The sequence below is a fragment of the Pelodiscus sinensis genome, chromosome 15 (genome assembly GCF_052426305.1).
Source record: "Pelodiscus sinensis isolate ZL-2025 chromosome 15, ASM5242630v1, whole genome shotgun sequence".
Taxonomy (NCBI): domain Eukaryota; kingdom Metazoa; phylum Chordata; order Testudines; family Trionychidae; genus Pelodiscus; species Pelodiscus sinensis.
In genome coordinates, this window is record NC_143066.1 from 35,021,297 (window position 1) to 35,043,341 (window position 22,045).

At 47.9% G+C, this 22,045-nt stretch overlaps 1 protein-coding gene across 2 annotated transcripts; it reads right to left on the bottom strand.

Moving 5' to 3' along the window:
- Nucleotides 1–4,735: 4,735 nt before the first annotated feature.
- Nucleotides 4,736–22,036, bottom strand: GID4 (GID complex subunit 4 homolog). 2 transcript variants are annotated; one of them, XM_075899743.2, is made up of 6 exons: nt 21,718–22,035; nt 15,561–15,620; nt 14,424–14,531; nt 11,512–11,613; nt 9,327–9,457; nt 4,736–7,473 (listed from the first exon to the last, which is right to left on the bottom strand). In XM_075899743.2, the coding sequence occupies exons 1-6, from the start codon at nt 21,904–21,906 to the stop codon at nt 7,410–7,412; spliced, it is 654 nt and encodes a 217-aa protein (XP_075755858.1). In that variant the 5' UTR covers nt 21,907–22,035; the 3' UTR covers nt 4,736–7,409. The 2 variants fall into 2 exon arrangements, with proteins under 2 accessions (XP_075755858.1, XP_089625439.1); XM_089769313.1 differs by lacking the exon at nt 15,561–15,620 and having other exon boundaries at nt 21,718–22,036.
- Nucleotides 22,037–22,045: the final 9 nt, after the last annotated feature.

A 22,045-nucleotide genomic window follows, 5' to 3' on the forward strand; every position in this document is an offset into this window, starting at 1 on the left:
AAAAGGGTGTTACAAGGAGAAAGGAGAAAAAATAGTCTCCTTAAACTCTGATGATAGGATGAGCAGCAATGCGCTTAATATTGCAACATAGGAGGTTGAGGTTGGACATTAGGAAAAACTTCCTAACTGTCAAGATGATTAAGCACTAAAATTGCCTAGAGAGAGAATGTGGAATCTCCATCACTAGAGATATTTAAGAGCAGGTTAGTCAGACATCTGTGAAGGATGACTAGATCAGAGATGGGGAACTTAAGACCCAGGGGCCGGCTGCAGCCCCTGGCTTGCCGGGATCCAGCCCCTGAGACTCAGGACTCTCCTCCAGCATTGGGGAGCCAGTGCTGGTGCTCCAGCCTCATCCCCGTCATCCCCTTGTGGGGCTGGAGTACACAGATCTACTAGCCCCCTCCCTCCCCCCACAGGCTCTGGTCTGTGATAGGGATGTAAGAGACTAGTCAACTATCCAATAAGTGGAAGTTTACTGGATATTTGACTAGTGATGCAACTAGTCACTTTCCCCCCTTGCTATCTCTATCAGAGAGAGGCAGCAAAAGGGGAGGAGCAGGAGATGGTGCTGAGGGATTTCCCTCAGCACCATCTCCACAGGGGCAGGGAAGGTAGAGGCACAGTGGGAAACAGCATGAGCAGGGACTAAAGCAGTCTCTGGTTGTGCTGCTTCTGCTGCAATTCTGCTATTGATTTGTACAAGAGCCCTGCTGGGGCTCTTCTGCATTTCAAAGGCTGAGGCACCACAGGGAGCACGGGGCCAGTGGGTGAGTCCCTGCTAGCCCCACACTCTCTGCAGGGCTTCTGCTTTTGAAACGTACAAGAGCCCTGGGGCTATTATACATTTCAAAGGCTGAGGCACCGGGGCTCTTGTACATTTCAAAAGGAAGCTCCCTGTGGGGCTTCCACTTTTGAACTGTAGCAAGAGCCCAGTAGGCAGATAGCCTGAAAGAGGTAGCCCGATAGAGGCAGCAGCGCAGGGGGGCAGGTGGCACTGCAGAGAAAGTGCTGGGGGGACCAGCTTTTAAGCTGGCTCCTGCTTCCCCCTCCCTTGCTGCCTCTGATACAGAGGCAGCGGGGGGGGGGCAGGAAATGTGAGTAGTCAACTACACAGCTACTCCTTTACATCCCTAGTCAGCGGCCCCGACCCAAAAATGGTTCCCCACCCCAGTGCCTGGTCCTGCCATGAGAGCAGGGGACTGTACTTGATGACCTCTCAAGGTCCCTTCCAATTCTAGTATTTTATGATTCTTCTTTCTCTAGGCCTGTTTCCCCCAAATGGTGTTCCGCAGAACCCTGAGGTTCCGTGAAGTGTAACTAAGGGTTCCGTGAGAAAATTCTACTTCCCCACCCCCTGCATAGCCCGTAGGCAGCTCCCATTGGAGCTGTGCCGGCGGGGGTGGGCTTCTGGCGGCGTGCTGCTCTGTCCTCTCCACCACCCACTGCAGCTGCCCCACCACCGCACAGCCCCCTCCTCACCCTGCAGGACTGCCCCTTTCCCACGGGGCCTTTGATGCCACACAGCCTCCTCCTCCTCGTGTGCAGGCAGCAGCTTGTACAGCAGCCACTGTTGCCAGGAGGGAAGGGGTAGCTGGATCTGAGGTGCCAAGTAGCAACTCCCAGACCTCGGCATTTTTAAACTGCCGCTTGTGCACACGGAACTCAGCTGGGGCTTTGCCCACCCCCCAACCTCAGGTGGCACTCTGACTCTGCTGCCTCCCCCCCGGGGCATGCTTGGGCTCACTGCCCCCCATGCGCTGCCGCTCTCTCCCCCCCGCACCTCTCCCCATCTTGCTGGGGAAGCAGCAGAGTCTGGTTTGGCGGGGAAGGTCGGGGTTTCTACACCACCACCACCCCAGCCCTGCCAGTGGGAAGCCTGACAGTGTTGCAGCTGCGCTGAGATCCTCACTACATGGCAGGGGGGAAACTGAGCTCCCTTCTCCCGCACCCCTGCTAGGAGAACAAGAGCATGTTGCTTGGAGGCTTTCCCTGCTACAGCAGGATGCCAAGCCAGGTAAGAGTCCCCTCTCGTGCCCAGACACCGCACCCAAATCCCCCTCACTCCCCTCCCCCACCAAGACCCCGCATTCCCAGCTTGCTCTGACACCCTGCTACATATACAAGACTGTTATTAGGGGTTCTGCGAAATTCTTTCAAGTTTAAAGGGGTTCCGTGGCCAAATAAAATTGGGAAACACTGCTGTAGTCTATCAAGGAGTAACATGCTTTTATATAGACTAATATGGATGATTACTGGGAGGAAAAATGTTGGTTCTTTATTGTCTTGGGGAAATGCCACAAAATGGTAGCAAACAAATCCTACCTTCCTTTCCAATGCAAGGTCAAAAGATATACACAGTTTCCTATGTTCCCCCACACTTTTGCCACAGAAAAAACATGGCTTCTAGGAATATTTTGAGCAAAGATGAGAAGATACTTAGAAGAAACAGAAAGATGCTCCTTAACATATGGCTGCAGTTGCCATTTAATGCATCTTTTAGTCAAAGACTTAATTCTGTCTTCTCCAGGAATAACAGACAATATTGTTCTAGTCAATTCCGTAACAACCATATTGCTTCAGCTTCCCTGAAGAGAGTAGAAAGATCCCAACTAATTCTCCCTCAAGATGTTCAAAGGAATTCTGTGGTTGATTGTTTTGAACAATTTATTAAGAACCAGCCTGTTCTCATAAAACTTTGCGAAGAAAGCCGCGATTAAATAGATGGAAGTGTCTCATCCAAAGATCTAACACTGGATTAGAGAGGCATGTAGAGGATATATGCTTTGTATATCAATAGCCTTAAACTTCAGAGAAATTGCTGCTACACTGTTAATGCTGTTGAAATTTGAAAGGCACTTCAAGAGATATTGACAAAAGAAATACCTCAGTAGAAAGTTAAACTGCAGGCAATAAAGCAGCAAGTAAATCAAGCACTAACTCCACATTATTTTCTTGTGAATATGCTCTACTCCAGATATAAAAATAGATATGTCTAACTTCTGAAGAAAATATCACTCCTTAGTTATGCTGGTCATAATAAATTTCAGGGATGGAGGGAAACCATTTAATCAGTACATGTTTACTGATGAGGTTTTGAACAAAGTCACTCCCTTCAATTGGTGGAAATCATTAGCCAGGCACCTTGAAATAGTTTCTTCAGTTGCTAAGCCAACTTTTCAAGCAGTAGCTTCCTCTGCAGGCACAGAAAGAATATATTCATCATTCAAAGTCAAGAAATCAACTGGGAGGTGAAAAAGCAGGAAAACTCGTATTTCTGTTTCAGTTTATGAATAAAAATGATAGGAGGAGTGGAGAAGATGAAAGCTAGTTGTAGATGTTTTAAGGACACCATATATTTAGTGCTATGATTCCCTGTCTGTCATAGTTAATAAAGTTTGAAAATTAATAGTTTAAGGACAGCTGTCAGCTGGCAACTGAGCCAAGAGACTGCTGCAATTGCAAATATGAAACATTTAAGATTTCAAAACAACAAGTAGTCCTGTGGCACCTTAGAGACTAACAAAAATATATATAGCATCATGAGCTTTCGTGAGTAAAATCCATGTCAGATGAGCTGGAGGCTGCAATGGAGATAACAGGAACCCAGAATTTTTAACAGGACTTCACATTGTTTTTAAAGTTAGAGAGTAACATGGCTACCCCTTGAAACTATTTATAGCTTAGTTTAATACAATGTGCGCTATTTTGCTTGTGTGTGATTTAGTTCTTACCATTCCTAATGTACTGCTGCTTCATCTGCAGCTTGCATATTATGTACTGTAGCTTGCATATTATGCACTATTTCTTAAATTAATAAATATCAAGTTATCTAAAAGATTATATAAAGTACACCTTCCTAGATGCTGTAAAATGCCATACTGAGTTATAAATTAACAAATTGTAGTGATCAGATTTACACCATTGTTTAAGTAGTATGTGAAGTAGTATCAGTGGCAAACTTGATTTAAATCAATGATTTTCTCTTGGTGTTTTAAATCAATCCACCGAGTTGTAAACATATTACAATTAAATGTTAAGTGCTAAGAGTTTAGATGGTAGCCCATTAACATTTTGATTTAGTCATAAAGCTCTGAAACTTTAAACAGGATGCCAAGATAAGGAGGAAAACCAGTATTTAGGAATGTGACCATGGGCTTTAAGAAGATAATCTGTTAGCACATCTCCACACAATCACTAGAGAAACAGCAAACAGATTAATATTAACATTATTAAGTCAGCAAGCCACAGAACATTTTCCAGTCTTTCCAGGAAAAAAAATTAAGCCAGAACAGCAAAACATGTAAAGAAATTAAAGAGCTTAATTTCCTGAAGTGGCCATGTTCCAAGTTTGGATGGAACTGTAAGAGCTGTGCTGTCAGCATTGTACCTTTAAGGCCTGGATCAATGAGAGAGAGAGGGGCCAGCACGTTTTTCAACTGCCAATCTCTGTTGCTTTGAGAAAGAAGCCAAGGAGGAGGCTAGGTCAGCTGCTTAGTAGTTCTACATAAAGCTAACAATCTGGAATAATTTTAAAAATAACTTTCTAGTGATGCAACTTGATTGTTAACTGATTTTCTGCTTGATGTTCTATTCCAATTAAAGCCAGTGTAATTCACTTAAGACAGTCAGTGGCTTATTGGATTCTCCAGCCATAAGCCTGATCAGCAAGATGCAACTTGCTGTTCCTCAGAAACAAAAATTGTTTTGATTTACAAACACACACACACAAGCGCTCCTTAAAATACATTTCTTTTTAATTTGGACGTTGATAGCTCTGCAAAATACTTCTTCCAGTCCCTTTTCCACAACTGATCATAAATATGTTCATACTCTGCACCCAAGTTAGTTTAAAAAAAGCCTTTCACAAGACATCAAATCCAGCCTCCCACTTGCTCTCCCCAAGAGGTCTTACCGGTTAGCTTTCTTTCATCACAATGCAACATAGTTAAGAGCATTTCCTCTTAGCTTAAACAGTTTCAGAAGAAAAAAAAAACAAGCAAATCAAGGCCTTAAAGAATAAACGCTTCTACTTTTCTGAATGTAAGACAATTCCTTAAAACATTTTCACTCCTTTGCAACTTTTGGATTTCAGCTGAAATATGCTTTATGTGAGGGGAAAAGGAGCTCCTTCCATCCCAAATCCCCCCTCTAAAACATCAAGTCTCAGTGGTTTAGATAACACATTAAGAGAGTTTCCCAATTATTAGATGACACCTGGGACCTGCAACCTGGTTTCTGCATGTGGCCACCACAATGTTTAGAAAGTTAAAGCCTAACCATAATTGTCACAATGCTAGTTCAGACATCAGTGACAGCATTTCACACAGCTCTGCAGGCACAGAACTACTAACAGATTACAAGTATTTGCAAATATAATGTTTGTTACATTACCGTAGATGAGCCTGATCAGTTTTAGTTCGGCAAACAGACAAAAATGGTCCATTCATACCCTGTGGCCAGAACAGCCTTCTCTGACATAGGACAAACCCCACCCAGTACACAGGAGTGAGCCAGCAACCCCTGTACTGTCAAGGTGTCTTATCACTGCATCATCAGAACAGTAGACCTAGATAAAACACCTCTTGCCTACTCTGTCCTCTAGCTGGTGTGAGATCATTTTGGCATCTTCAAACCATTTGTTAACTCCATCATTGCTATTAATCAAGACCAACAAGAACTTAAGTTCCTTCATCCTTCACCTTTTTCAATATACCAGATGGTCTCATCTAAACCTTAAGATGGAAACTTACTCCTTGCCTGATCAGGCAACTTTTCCCAAATTTGTTTGAAAGATAGGGGACAGCTAGGAGAAACAGGGCCACAGGACAAAACTTTGAAAGCTGTGTCACCGAGCAGATCAAACCGGTTCATTTTCTTAAACAAAATAAACCAAGTTCTCAATGTGGAATACATGAAGTGAGCCCACTGAGACCTGAATGCTTTCCCATTAAACTTACAGATCAGATCAGCCTCTGCAAGATACAATATGGACACTGTGAAAAGGAAAAATTAGTTCAACAACTCAGCACTCAGTAAGTGAAGGGCTTTGCTTTTTGATTGCAAGTGACAAACATTCTTAAAAACTGATGTGCTCTGTTGGTACAAATCTCCCTTTTCTTAATAGCTTTAAAAAAAACTGTCCAAAAAAAGCAAGTTAAGTTGTCTCACAAAAGCCCTGCACACAAAGAGTGTCATATTTAAATACACAACTGATGCCAACTTTTTTTAAAAAAACCCTCCCCACACACATACACGCGCACACTTTGGCACACAAGCCTTAAGTTATTTCATTTGAACATTTCAAAGTTGTAGGACAGCCACTGTTTTTGCCTGGCATAACGGAATCAAGCAGTGATGTTGGTATATAGCATGAAGAGAAGGCACAAATGCTAAGCAGCTCAATAGCATTTCTGCAGTGCTGCTGAACACTTGTACCAGGATGATTTTTCCAAAGCTGCTGGTTGATTACATACATATATATATATATATAAAAACTAACATAGACATTCACCGTTTTCAATGTGAAAACAGTAAAATGTAATTCTGAATAATTGTGCATTTGCCATAGGGTCCTTGGGAAAAGGAACCATAAAAATATGTATTAAAAGTCTTTTTTATTGTTTCACCCTTAAGTAAAGAGCAAATATACATTTAGTAAGCAGAGCTCAGATCCACTTCTACTGAGGACCTGGAAGTCTTTGCCTTTAATCCATTCCCCCTGGCATATCCAGACAAAGGAACAGCTTGCAGCTCAGAAGTGGCTAGCGTTCCTGAGAGATCTGCAGCTCTGGCTAACCTCATTAGCCAGTAGGAGCTGAAGATTCATTAGGCCTTCAAGACTTGTCTGTCTCAGCCAAATGCTGCTGTAATGGACTCTGCAGATCAGCAGTTCTCTCTGCTAGGAAAAGCCTTACTAATGCATTGACACGCCCAGGCTCAAGAAGCAGCAGAGCTGTCAGAGCGACAAACGTGAACGGCCGCAGTTCTTTGTATTTCAACTGGGATGTAACACGAAACCATAAGTGCTGAGCTTATGTTTTCTTATTACTCAGAGGGCATGGTGTTGATTCCAGCTAGGACTAAACTTCTAGAAGAGGATGGGGGCGGGGAGGGCATTTCAGTGATAAAGAAACTAGCTGTGCAAAAAGAAAGTGCATTTAAAGGTAGCTTTAAAACCAGATTAAAGATCAAATTGCCACAGGAAGGAGACGCCAGCTCCTGCAGCCACGCTCCTTGGGTCGGCTGGGCTGACATTCATGCTTTCTTTCACAAGTCCGATGGACAGAAGAGAAGCGCGTGTCCCGTCCCTTCCCCTCCCCCCAGCTCCGACAGGGACACAGCTCTCCTGGCAGCTCACGCTCTCTCTTGCCCGGGTTGTTTTCTCTTGGCATCATTCCGTCAGCCCATCATCGAAACTCGTAAATGGGTGCACTGTGCTCAGGGACATGAGTTAGGTTCAGAGACTGATACCTGGGAGGAAGGAAAAGGAGGAGAGACGATGACAAGACACAACAGACCACTTCCCTGGGCCCTACATCTGTTCAGCTGGTTATACTTCAGGATCTGACCATTCAACTTCAGAATGAAGCAAACCCTAAAACCTGCTTCCTTGATTGAACCCTGATTGAGAGTCCCACTACTTTGGATTGTCTACAGTTGTTTGTATTTTGCTACAACTCTCAAAACATTTCACCTGAAGCGTTGGTTACACCCAGAGAGAAGCAGCCCAACTTACACCAAGAGCTCTTCAGACTCTTAGACCATTCCATTCATTGCTGTGCAGATATCCCAGCCATTCCCAATCGCCTAACATCTCTGTGGCAGGTAGGACTGTTGCTTACTGAAATACAGGCCTAGCCGTTTCTTTGCTCTCTTTTCTAAAGGTCTTTGCCAGCCTCCTCCATGGATGCCTACTTTGCAGCTGATCCCCACCCCCCCAGGGCAGATGCAGAGTGTTGGGTGCAGGGAAACTGAGGTGAGAGACAGGGGAGGCCAATCCTGCATTGCTGTTTCCCGCTCAAACCCCCAGCCTTATTTACCCTAGCAGGGGAGCAAGCATGTGAGAAGTCTGTGACTTCTAGTGCAGAAGACTGGGCATAGCACAAGTTTTCTGAGTCCACAGGCAGCCTCCACTCCACTGATCAGGATCAGGGTGGACTGAAGCTGTAGCAGCACCGCATGGCACAACCAGGTCAGCAATTTGGTTCCAGAAAGAGCCCCTTGCGTGGTGGTTCCTCCATTCCTTCCGTATGTGCTACAGGGATTTCTGGATTGTAAAGAAGGAAGGGGGATGTTCTGGCGTACGGCAGGTGTAGCTTCCTGAGGAGCTACTGATGCCCAGAGTTACTGAAAGGGCCGAGTTAGCAGCTACTTGCCACAAGGCTTCACAACAGTTATTAGTATGGTGTTTCCAAGATGGGGGTATTAATACAGTGACAGTGTTATAGCCAGTAAGAACACCCTGTTCACAAGATCAAACAGTACCCCCAAAGGTTCAGCACTGAGCAAGAGCCAAGTGCAGGAGGCAGACATGAGACATGACTTTGACCTGCTGGCGAGCAATGTTCCCTCTAATCTTTTCCATCCATGTGCAGAATAAGATTTGTTAGGTGCACCGAGGCACGTGCCAATGTGTTCAGCAGTAGAAAAAAAATCTAGCTGTGGGCCCTCTGCTAAATTAGCAGGGCAGCACTGAAGTCTCTCCTGAATGGCTGCAGAAGAGCCATTACATGGAACACGGCTGGTGAGCCCTGCAGCTAAGTGGCAGCATGGTGTGTTGATGCCCAGTGTCTAACAGGGTAAGTGGGGAAAGGAAACAGCCCGAAAGTCAATCTGGAAGAAAATAAAAGTGAATCTCCAGCACCAGAGTGCACAGTATTTTCATCTCAAGATGTCAGGTGGTTTTTTGCTACACCATAACGTGTAACACAAGTCACTGCTCCCTCTCAACAGCGGGCAGCTGAAGAATGAGTCACTTGGGTAGCAAACAGTAAGTACCATGCCAGACTGGCAGAAGGAGGGAAAGAAAAGCTGCTGACATGTAGCAATAGTTCTTAGCAGCTGCCTTCCTCCTACACTTCAGATCTTTTGACCTCTATTTTACTGTGCTCCATGAGTAGTGACAGGAACGTGAATGGGTAGTATTTTATTCCAATGTTGGTGCTAGCACCTCCAGCTGACCTAACCATGCACGAGAGGGGCTGAAGGAACATTGTTCCATCAGGAGCACAGTAAGGCCCTACCTCCAATCCCTGGACTGGGACAGAGGAGCTCATACATTGCTAGACCCCTCAGCACACAGAAGGGAAGGGAGCTCTCCTTACCATTCTGAACTCCTGTGGTAGTAATAGCCCTCTATAGATGCTGCCGACTTCTGGAAGCAGATGTAATAAAACCCAGCAAAGGAAGCCCCACTGATGTCTTTGATCGTGTGATCGGGAACAAGGAACTGCTCCTGCACAAAAGGTAACAGAGGTTTGTATTCAAAATAGGTTTGAACCTTTGCCTGTGGGAAGTCTTGGGTTGCAGATTTGCACATGTTCTAAGACAGAGGGATCAAGCACTGGAAATTGAATAAAGATGTGGCTGAGAATGGCATTCAGAGCTGTGAACTTTTTTTGACATACCAACATGGACCAACGGGACTATTCAGCAGGTATGTAGTGACCATTGTACCTTTTTACAAGATTGCCACTATGACATTCTTAAAGGGACACTGTCTATTTGCAACTCAGCTTATTTTAAAGAGCACATCAGGAATAGTTTCAGCTCTTCCACTTGCCAATTTGGGGCTTACAATTGCATTTTCCTGTTTTCTCCCCTATCATCACACACCCCAGCACCTGGAGAGAGAAGTGCATTGCAGTGGCGGTGGCACCAGGACCCAGGCATTGGGTTGGAGGGGGGAAGGCAGTGCAGTGCTGGAGATGCCTTGCTCTGGGGGAGGAGAAGGGCATTGGGTTAGAATCGGGGGCTGGGGGTGCCTGGCTCTGGGGGAGGACATTGGGTTAGAATGGGGGTGTCCGGCTCTGGGGGAGAGAAGGGGGATTGGGTTAGAGCAGGGGGCTGAGGGTGCATGGCTCTGCGGGAGAGTGGGACATTGGATTAAAACGGGGAGGGGGGGGCTGAAGCACCTTAAACTCAAAGTCTTCATGGATGCAGATTAAGGCAGCCAACACAGATGTCATTTAAATTCCAGGGCCAAAAAAAAAAAAAAAAAGAATCAGCATGTACCTGGTTTACGCTGTGTTTCTTTTAAAAGGAAATTCAAAGGCTATTGTTTGCCAGGCTGAAGCAATTATTCTGAGATACGAGTCTCTCCCTTATTGTTTTTGAACCTCTCATATTTGCAATCTGGGACAGACTTGAATTTTTAGAACTATAAAAAAAGCCATAATCTTCGTAAGTAAAAAAGAATGAGGAAACCATTGCAGAGGTCAACAAGCTGGAGTGAAACAGGCACTTCAAATTGTGCTAATTTACCTCTCAGTTCAGTTTAATTTAAAAAAAACTAACAGGACATAATAGGGCAGTAATGTTAAATTTAAAATACATGGGGGGGATGCTTTTTTTTTTTTTTTAAAAAGTGTGAGAATATTACTGTATTTTTGAAGGTTTGTTTTTTTTAAATTTGATGTTTGTTCCTTGTCAAGTTCTTTGAAGATCTATGGACTGGCCATGAATTTTTTTTAAGTGACTAGAGAACTTTTTTATTCCCCCCGTCCCCCAAATGTCCTGTTATGTTATTTTTATCATTACATTTTGTGTACTATATCTATATCTATCTATCTATATATAGATAAAAATAAATATATAACGTGGCTCTTCGCACTCTATCCACAGCTATTTTGGCTCTTCATCTCTAACTGGTTGGCCACCCGTGGGCTATACAGCGTGGCTACCTCCAGACTGCCGACAGAAGGATGCAAATAAAGCACTTTGAAAGTGCAAATGAGCCCGGGATTTAAATATCCCGGGCTTCATTTGCATATTCACGTTCCGGCACTGTGCTGATCACACACCATTTAGAAAGTGAAAGTGCTGTGTAGCCATGGTTCTGCCGACGGGGGAGCTTTTTCGACAGATCCTTTGCTGAGGAGTACAGGATCTGTCGGAAAAGCTCCCCGCTGTCGGCAGAACCGCGGCTACACGGCACTTTCACTTTCTAAATGGCGCATGATTGGCACAGCGCCAGAACGTGAGTATGCAAATGAAGCCCGGGATATTTAAATCTCAGGCTCATTTGCACTTTCAAAGTGCTTTATTTGCATCCCTCTGCCGACAGAGGGATGCCGTCTAGAGGTAGCCTATGTGTCTCTGCCAAAAAAGCATCTTTTATTCCTTCCATCTGCCTACATGTGTTGAGTGGTGCAGAATAACTTGACAGCAGCGCCATTTTTAAGAGGATTCGGTCTCAATCTCGGAGGGATAAATCCTTAGTGTTACCAGAGACACACTTTTCCCAGAATGTCATTCTGCACGAAGGACCCACACATTTCAGTTTTTTACCTTCCACCTCATGAAGACATAGTCCCCGTTCTTCAAATCCTCATAATCAAAATCATCTGAGTTAAATGTTTTCGCATACTGATAAAAGGCCTGGAATTTCCCCTGAAAACAAAGGAAAAACAAAAATGTAGTCCTAGCTAGCTTTAAGTTAGCCAAGTTTATGAAGGGAAGAATGTGTTAACAGTTAAGAGTTTCTAGGAACTGCACCCTGCGTGGTCAGGAATAGGAAATAGAAATTCCAGTACGATTTTTGTTTTTAATCTCCAAGTTTGGGAATTTGTGATTGCTAAACTACCATGTCCCAGATTCCAGCCAGACTAGCTAGGCAACTCGCTTTGATCCAGGGCAGGCCTCCCTATCAAAAGCCACTACTGCTACTGGAGCCTCTGCTGGCAAGTCACAGTAGAGGCAGTAGGGATGAAATGCGCCATGCAACCATGGGGAGCTGGCTGAAGATTGTACCCCTACAGCTACTCCTCCTGTAACTGTGCGGCTGTTAAGCAGTGGTCTCCAAACTGTTCAGGGTCATCCCTCCCACCCCCTACAAAGCCTAGGGTTGCCAACTTTCTAACTGCACAAAGCCAAACACCTTTGACCTGCTTCCCTTCCTCAACCCTTCTCTGAGGCTCTGCCCCTGCTCACTCCATCTCCCCCCCACCCAACACACTCTCTCTCTCATTCTCTCTAGGCTGGGGCAGGGAGTTGGGATTGGGAGGGAGTGAAGGGATCAGCTCTGGGTGGGGTGAGGACAAGAACAAGGAGTTTGGGGTGCAGGAGGCAGCTCTGGGGTGGGGCCGAGAAGTTTGGAGTGTAGGAGGGGCTCCAAGCTGAGGCAGGGAGTTGGACTGTAGGAGTATGGGCTCTAGGCTGGGTCCAGAAATGTGGGTGCAGGAAGGGGATCTTTTTTGAGGCAGAGGGTGCACAAAGCGTTTCAGGATGATGGCTCTAGGCATGTCCCTCAGCTCCTAGGCAGAAGTGTGACCAAGCAGCTCTGTGCAGTGCCTCCGCAACTCCCATTGGTCATGGTTCCTAGCCAATGGGAGATGTGGGGCTGGTGCAGAACAAGCAGCGCCCCCTCCCCAGGCCACTTCTATGCCTAGGAGCTGGCGGGCCATACCAGTCACTTCTGGGGAGTTGCATGGAGTAGGGATATAGGCAAAAGCATATATAGGTTAATGCTATAGACTAATGAATCCCCAATCCCGGCCAGTACATTTTTTAGCAGGCTGGCCAGCAGCCCGGCACAGTCCTGGCTTGTGATGGGTCTGGGACCTACTCCCCTGTGGCTCTGCATTTAAAGTGTATTAGGAGCCAGGCGGGCAGGCATCCTAGCCCAGTTCTGGCTTGCACTGGGTCCGGGAGCTCAGACACACCCTAGACAGGGGCTGCTGCCACCTCGTGCTGCTGCCTCTGATATAGAGGCAGGGTGCTCCTCTGAAGTGAGGCCAGAGCACACCAGCTGCCGGCCCCACCCCTGGGGACTATAGAATAGTCAACTAATCGATAAGAATTCTTGAGGTTACTTGACTATTCAGTTAACCGATATTTAACATCCCTAGCATGGAGCCAGGTAAAGAGCCTGCCAGCCCCACACCAGACTTTTAACAGCAACAGGAGCAGGGACAAGGCCTGGGGTGGGGTCAGGCAGAGCAGGGCTGCATGGTGCTCACTCCCTGCCCCTTTTCTGCCCCGGGAACTGGCCTAGACTCTGCCACACTCCTCCCCTCCCTAATAAAAATTTCCTCCATGCCCTACAGGAGGGCATGCCCCACAGTTTGGAGGACTTCTTTGTTTAAGATTCTCAGTTTTCAGGGTCATCAAGTCAGCACCTTTCACCAACAATTGAGAATATTTGTAATGAAAGTGTTAAAGACAAAACTCAAAAATACTTGACTGGAGAAATCTAACGTCCCTTCCTCTGTCCCTACAGGACAGAGGCAGCTCCAACAACTAAGGCCTGCCACTGTGATATGCACCCCCTCTCTCCCAGTTTGTGAAATGACTTCGATCAACCTGCAAGTAAGACTCTGGGATATAACCCATTTGGACTGCTAAGCACACAGCTACTCCTTATATGCACTGGGCAGAGACCTGCAACTCACTGCAGTGCAGACAATAAGGGATTGATACCTGAGAGAGGTAAACATGTGAAATCTACCCTCACTGAGGGGAGCAAAGCCCTCCATACAATAGGGTGACTGGCAGAAATCCCCTATCCTGCCTCTCCCTCAGCAGAAGCACTAGGTTCTGTTAGGAAGTGGGGCGGAAATTCCTTCTACTGAATAGGTTCCTGTGTTGGTCTCTTCTACTCCCCTCCCCACCCCCAAGCGTTACTCTGGGCATGGCCCCATCAGCCAGGAAGTCATATTATTCATTCTCAGGAACAGATCCAAGATTGTGGCTGGAAACCCTTGTAAAGTCTGCAGAGAAATCATCCAGCCAAGCCAGAGAAGTTCAGTATGAACATTTCTGATCTACAGGCTTGCCTACATTGGTGATTCTTGCACGGACATAACAGCACAGATTTTAGTGCACTGCTGAAAGTCACCAGTGTTGCTCTTTATCCAAGTGTAGCTTGTGCCAGAGTAGCTTCTCCCAATTTCAAATAAGCTGGGTCATGTTGGTGCTGGTCACTTCTCACCGTTACAGTGAGAAAAGCAACATCAGTACAGCTACCTTAGTAAGGGCGGGGGAAAAAAAGGACAGGAAAGAATCCTTATGAGAGAAAGCAACCAGGAGAAAAGCCAAAAAGAGAACTTTTCAGGCTTTGTATATTGACAACAAAAATACACCACCACCAAAGCCTTCATTTGTTTCTTTCTTTGGAAAAACCTGTTGCATATGCCCTTTAAATAGGTAACGTGTTTAGGGTGGTTTTAGTTCTGTAGTTGGTTGCCAATATGTTGAGTTACCCAGTGTTTACGATCGACGTCTTCATCTGCATCCCATTTCCGTGTTAAGAAGGGGTGCTTTTTACTGATTATTTCCCCTTCAAAGAAAGTAGTAAGGGTTGGGTATTCCTAGGAGGAGAATGAAAAAGATTAAGAAATTTTTCCAACAAACCAACCAACCAACCAACCCAGGCCCTGTATAGAACAGGACACACACACTGATACGGGCTTGTACTTTGGCAAACAATGACATCAGCACCAAACCGCACAAAGTGGTCTGAAAGTTTGGTCTGATGTCCCCCTTCTGCTTTACACCTTATTTTATGCTGTCCCATGAACTTTCAACAGGATGTCCCTTCCCATATACCTCTCCCATAGCCCATTTCTTCAATTCATCTCTTCTACAGCAGTCCCCTTGCCTGCAATTGGTCTGCTGACTCCCCACACCTTACATTTGCTCCTTAAGAAGGGATTAAAGGCTATGGTAAAATTAAAGATAAAGGTGACAGAGAGAACAGCCAAAGCCATACAGAAGAATTAAGCTGGATAGGCTTGCCCTGCTCACATATGCTGAAACTATGATCCACTTTAAAGATCCCCTGTGTGGAAGTTCTCAGCAAGCTCTACGACAGGGATGAGCCACCGCATATCACCAGCTGAAATACAAAGCCTGTGTCTGGAGAAGCCTGTAAGCAAAGCAACTGAGGAAAGGAATGCAGAGGTAGAAAGAAACCCAACAATCTGCGTGCTAAACCAGTCATTTTGCTGGATGCCAGAGAGGTCAGCTGTCAACACAGGCAGGTCCTACATGAAGGGTGTGGAGAGAAGTACTTCAGGAAGATCTAGCTTGTCTGGAGGTTTGGGACAACAAAGATACACGCTGTCACCAGTTAATTGGCTGTGTAAAGTCAGGTCTTCTTCAATCAACCTTTACAGAGGACTGTCAGGTTAAAACAATTTTTAATTAAGCTTCCTACAAAATCACTTATATTTAGTTGGTTGATAGTGTGTGAAAAAAAGCAAAAGGCGGCAATTAAGGTACCCATGGCCCTCTTAATTACGTGGTTTTAACCTTCATATCTCTAGCTAGAAATGGGAGCAGAGACTCCCCATCACTTCCATGGAGCATAGGAAAGGAATTTAGTAACAACTGCTCACCTCTGTAAGGCCTTTAATCTTCAAGTACCCACAAAGATAGGAGTTTTCCATATCCACATGCTAGGACAGAGAACACAAAATCTATAAGTGTGTGGGTCCAAGAACAAGATACCCAAGTTGGACCAATACACTTTGGTGCATTGTATCTTAAAGTCTCAGTTTTGTTAAGGATGGTTCAGAAGTGCATTGCCCAGCATTGTTCATAGGTCATTCATGTTGATCACACAGCGGTATCTGGACTCAGGAGAAAATCTTTTAGAAGTATCCACTTTGCCTTTTCCACAAGCAGGCTGGGGAATGTTTCATGTACTTTCAGCCACTTAATATGTTCTACTTGTACAGCACCTTTCACCCAAGGATCGCAAAATGTTTTACAAAGATGGGTAAGCATCCCTGTTTTACAGAAGGGACATTGAGTCGGAAGTCAAGGGGTTTGCTCAAGGTCACAGCACATCAACAGAGCTAGTTTTCCTGATTTGCCTGTCACCTGTTCTAAACACATGCTACCAGCAATCAAGACATCTGTGAGTGACAAGAACAGAAGGAACATTCTCAATCAAATCTTTCTTTCTTGCCACCTGAAATTTTGGTTTCATCCTTGGCTTTAAGGGCAAGTGTTAGTTAATCCCTCACCACTTCCATAACCTGACATATATCAATAACTTCTCTGTACTTACCTGACACTAAGCCCTGGTCCCTTCTAAATACTGGTTGAATGTCTCTAATCCGGCACCCTCAGGAACTGACTGGTGTTGAACCAGGGAATTTGCTGGGCCATGGGAGATCAATATTGTCTAGTAACATTACCAGTGCTTTTTTTGTGATGGTACACACCAGTACAGCGTACCGTCACCTTTATTTGGGAGCACTCGCTGTTTTCCCCTGGCACAGCCCCCAGTCAGCCCTGGTAGCACTCGCGCTGGATGGAAGCCCGCTCGGGACACGGAGCAATTAAAGGGTCCGCGACTACATTTCGGCCCTGATCTCCCAGGTTTCCCTAGGTACTCCCCAGCATGTGGTTTTTTTGGGGGGGGAGGGGGGCTCGACAAACATTTATCAAATTTTTTTTTGAAACCATCTGGCAACCCGAGTACTGGCACCTTTCTCTCTCTTTTTTTGTTGGTTGTTGTGGTGGTGGGTTTTTTTACAAACCCCCCCCCCCCCCTGAGCATTACCAACACTTCCACTGCTTACTGGGCTCTTAGAAGACAGTTGGGGGTAAATTAGAGCTAAATAGCAGCACAGGACTCAGAGCCAGGACTGGTTGCTGTAAGCAAACTTTACGGGGCCGTGGTAAACTTGGCCATACCCAAGGTAAGTGGACACCTGGCTAACTAAAATCATGCCAGACCATGGATATTGCCGGACTAGAGAGGTTCAACCTGTAATACCATTGTTGCTGCACATGGACCTTCTCTGGAATTTTTGCCCTGTGGAAAAGTCTCTCTTGAAATTATATCTTAAAACATACTTGTCTCCCATCCCCAATGCCTTCATTTCTTCCCCACTCCAGCTCTTTTATTGGGCTTACTACTGAATGTTTACTTTATTTGCCATGCAGCACCTCATTACTGGGATACTTTCATCTAGAGCCTTTCAAAAGCCAGCAGCTTTTATAGAAACTTCTGCTGGCAAGCCCTCAAATCCTGAGGTCAGTTCTCAAAGCCAAATAAAGAGTTTGAAAAACCAGATAAATAGGAAAGATTCATCCTTCCCAAATGTAACGAATTAAGCGCAGTATTTCACTGCACATAAACAGAAAAATTGTAGCAAATTCCATGCTTCAGACAATATACAAAACATCAGGGTTTAAGCTAAAAGACTAGCTATTCTTTGGGGGAAGAAGCGCTGCAGTGAAGTTGATCAGCCATGAGAGGACGCCACTGAAGCTAGCTGTTCCAGGTACAGCTGGTCCCCGAGTTACAAACGGTCAACTTATGACCATTTGTACTTACAACTAAACCTCCCATTAAGCGTTCATAAGCCGGTCCCCGACTTATGAACAGCGCGGTTGCATTTAAATGAACGGGGCCCGACTTACGAACACTTCGAGTTACGACCATGTGTTTGGTACGTAACTCGTTCGTAAGTCGGGGACCAGCTGTACTGTTGTGCTGTTGACAAATGTAGCACTGTATGTGAAGACTGACAATGTGATTTACGTGCTTACGTCTGCTGACCTCAGGAATTTGACTTTGTTCCACAACACTGACCAAAGCATTTTAGCTCTAATTATATAAAACCCCAGTTCTTTTGCAAGGCAGCTGGAAACAGGGCTGTAACATGCCACATGTTTTATAGCGAGAGTGTATCAGATGTCTGGCTTGCTGCTTATACACAATCCCACATCTCGCCAGCTCTGCTCACAGTGATCATGCCAATGCCTACAACTAAAAATAAAGCACCCAGAAACAATCACGCTCAACAGGAATGGGAGGGCTGCAGAGACAAGTGATCAGCTCAAATGAAAGCTGCAGCACAGCTGGCCCCCAACAGCTGCTTTTGCTACATACCTTTCTGGGACTGATTGCTTTGGTTTGCTCTAAGGCAGGGGTGGGCATTTTAATGCCTGCAGGCCACATTTGGCCCGCTATGCCTTTTGATTCAGCTTCCTGCCTGCTGGAGCCCAAGGCTGCTCAAAACAGCAGGTGGTTCCCTCTATGTGCTGTGCACCCCTGGCTGGGACAGAAGGGGAGACTTTGCATGCTGCCCTTGACCCCAGGCCAATCACCACAGCTCCCAATGGCCAGAAACCAACCAATGAGAGCTGTGATAATTGGATGGGGGTGGAGGCAGCATGTGAAGTCCTCATCCACCTTGCTGGAGTGTGCGGCACCTAGAGGGAGCTGCCAGCTGTTCTGAGCAGCCTGGGGCTGCGACATGCAGATAGGCTGCCTTGGGGTCCCTGGTGGGCTGCTGGCTAGAAGCCACCTAAGGTAAGCACCTCCTCAACAGAGCCTGCCTCTGGTACTCCCACCCCCTAATCCCTGCCCCAGGTCACCACCTAGACCCTCTGCAAACCCTACCTCCCCCCGCCCCAGTCACAACTCCCTCCCAGACCCTGCAATTCCTCCTACACTCCTCTACCAGGCCAAAATCCTTTCCTGCACCCTACCTCCTCTGGGACCCTGAACCCTAATCTCCTGCCCCAAGTCACAACCCCCTCCTTCATCCAAACACTCTCTCAGACCCCTCTTTTGCACCCCACACTCTTCCCCTAAGATCCCTTCTTCACCCAGCCTCTACCCCAGACCCCACACCATCTCTATAGAAATGCAGCCCTTAATCCCGTAACAAAATCTTGGAGTGCCCTCCCCATCCAAAATTATTGCCCACCCCTGCTCTAAGGCCTGGTCCACACTTACAATTTATCAACCTAGCTATATGACCGAGGGGAGTGAAAGATTTGCACTGGATCACTGCATTTAAGATGACCTAGTTCCCAGTGTAGAAGCATTTAGACCGAGGTGTCTGTCCACTTAGGTTATCTCTTCTCTTCAACCACTACAGTGGTATAAAGACACTGCTTCAGTGTAAACATTCCCTACAGAGATGGGAGGTTCCACCTCCCTGAGCCGCAGTAGCTTGGTCGATGGAAGAATACTGGGGTTCAGGCAACTTATCTATATCTCTAAGGGATGTGGATCTTTCATACTTTGAGCAACACAGCTGGGCAGACCTGGCCTTAGCTACCACAGCCCACAGAGCAGGATTAACTACCACAACAGAAAAAGCCCTGTTGCAGTAAGAAGGGATTACACTATACCACAATGACACATCTGCAGCCTTGAAGCTGTGCTGCTGACATGCCAGTAGGCACAGCCATTGTCCCCTTGTCACGGTGAGAGCCAAACACTTCCAAGACAGAGACAAGACATGCAGGGATTGTTAATCTCAGGGCTGAAAGGCTGAAATCCCCATGCAAGCCCCCAGGGCCAAATCACCTATGATCAACATTTCCACTAATCTTTTCCAACCATGTGCGGAATACATTTATATGTGCACAGAGGGATGTGCAGATGTGCACCACCAGTAGAAACAAAAAGCCTAGCTGTGGGACTCTGCTAATCACCGGGGGCGTCATTTGAATTTCTGTGCACAGCTTGGCAGCGTCTATGATGGCTGCAGAACAGCTTACACCCAGATGACAAGCATGTGATGCAGTAGTTTCCTCCCCAGCCCTCTTGATGTAGCCTGGCTTGCCATGCAACTACCCACTCAGCCAGTCCCAGCTGCTTTTCTTCCTCAACTGCAGCTGTGGGAAGAAGACTCAAGCTAGTTTCATTCACTTACTCTGTTCTACTCCCACTGCTCCAGGAAGGGGCAATTTGGGCTGTAGGCCTGATGGGTCCCTAGAAAGGTGTCACCTACCTTGCCCAGATCAGAGATTGTTCTTCTCTGTTATACAGCTACTCTTGAGTTTCAGACCCAAATTGGGGGCAAAGGGTGTTCTGGGGAACGGGATCCACCCACATCACCTGCACCTCACAAGTGCTGTTGGGCCAGGGTACATCTGGAGTCATGAAGGCCTTCCCTGGGTAGGAAGGGTCCCTAACCTCCCCTGGACAGCCACCTCACAGACCCAGCCTGTGCTATTTGGTCTGGGGTCCCCACCTGATCTCTGAAGATGAAGTTCCCTAGAAGTGGGGGACCCAAAACAAAGGTCTCAGGAGCAGTAGGTCCCAATTTGAGGGAAGGGGTGCCTTAGGAATGGAGAAATCACATGAGGGGATGTTATGGGGTCAACATGGATACATAAAGGAAGGCAGTCCTTGTGGACATCTCAGGGATCAAGGACCCAATCTGAGAAAGAAAGATGCTTTAAAATCAAATATTGCATGTACCAATGTTGGTTCTTGATCTCTGTGAAATGGGGGAATTAGGGAGAGAAATCTCTATGGAGTAGTCATTGGAGGAGAGTTCTCAGGGGGCCTGTGAGTGCCTGGGTTGCACAGAAGTCCATGCTCTGCTGGTCAGAGGTCCTCCAAAGAAGGCCGCAGTGGGGCAGGAAGTGCACAGAAGAATCCCCAAGAGGTGCTCTAGGAGAATAGGGGGATCTCAAGAGAAAGGACCCTAAAAGATGAGACATGGGGTACTGGGGGAATCGGCGGGGGGGGGAGGTGCTGCTCAGGAGGTCCCTGGGAGACAGTCTAGGGTAGAGTGAGAGGGAAGATGCTAGAGGTGCTCTAGGAGGAGGCTGCTGGGAGAGCAGCAGAGGATGCTCTCGAGGGAAGTCCCACTAGGAAGACCCCAGCAGCAGACAGGGACAAACTAGGGAGTCCCCAAATGAAGGCACTCTAGGGGGTGTCCCTGGGGGAGGACCCCAGGAGAGGTGCAGGGGAGCACTGGAGGGGGGAGGGTGCCTCACAGCAGAGAGATGCGCTCAGGTGGGTTCCTCTAAAGGGAGAGACACTTGGGGATGGATCGCTCATAGGAGAGCCCCAGGAAGGGCTACAGGGTGGTGGTGGAAGGGTTCCCTCAAGACGAGGGACGCTCAGGGGAGATGCCCCAAGGAGGAGAGATGCTGGGGGAGGGGGGTAGGAATCCCTGGTGGGAGAACTGCAGAAGGCGGCATCGTGGGACTGGAGGGGATGCCCTGGGGAGGGAGGGGCCCTTTGGGGAGGTCTCTGGGGGGACCCCAGAAAGGGAAGCAGGAGGGGGTGGCTCGAGGGGTGTCGGGGGGGGGGGGGGGGGCGCTTTGGGGAGGTCTCTGGGGGGGCCCCAGAAAGGGAAGCAGGAGGGGGGGGCTCGGGGTGGGGGGGGAGGGGCGCTGGCGGGGGAGGGGCGCGGGGGGGAGGGGCTCTGGGGGGGGGGGGGCCCAGAAAGGGAAGGGAGGAGGGGGGGCTCAGAGGGGGAAGCGGGGGGGTGGGGAGGGGGGGAGGGGGTGCGGGGGGAGGGGCGCTTTGGGGAGGTCTCTGGGGGGGCCCAGAAAGGGAAGCAGGGGGGGGGGGCTCGAGAGGGGTGTCGGGGGGAGGGGCGCTTTGGGGAGGTCTCTGGGGGGGGGGGGAAGGGGGGGGTGGGGGAGGGGCGCTTTGGGGAGGTCTCTGGGGGGGATCCCGAGAGGGGAGAGATGTTGGGGGGCGCCGGGAGGGGCTGTGGGGGTCCCGCCCGAGGGGGCGCTGGGGGACACGGGGGATGCCGGGGGGGGGGGCCGCACCTGCATCACCACCTCCACCTCGTAGGCGTTGCCCTTGCTGCGCTGCTGGCCGCGGAACTTGGCCCCGCTGTAGAGCAGGGAGGTGGCGACCCCGGGCTGCGCCGTGTTGATGGGGGGCGGCGGCACCAGGCTGGCGGCCCCGCGGCCCCGCGCTCCCCCCGGGCAGCAGCACTCGCTCCGCACCGGCATCTCGGGGGGGTCCCCGGGCGCCAGCGTGTCACGGGCTGCAGGGAGCCGGCCCGGCCGCCTTGCTGACCCGGGCGCTCGCCGGCTGCCCCCGCCGCCTACCTCAGGGCCTCCCGGCGACGCCTCCGCGCGCTCTGATTGG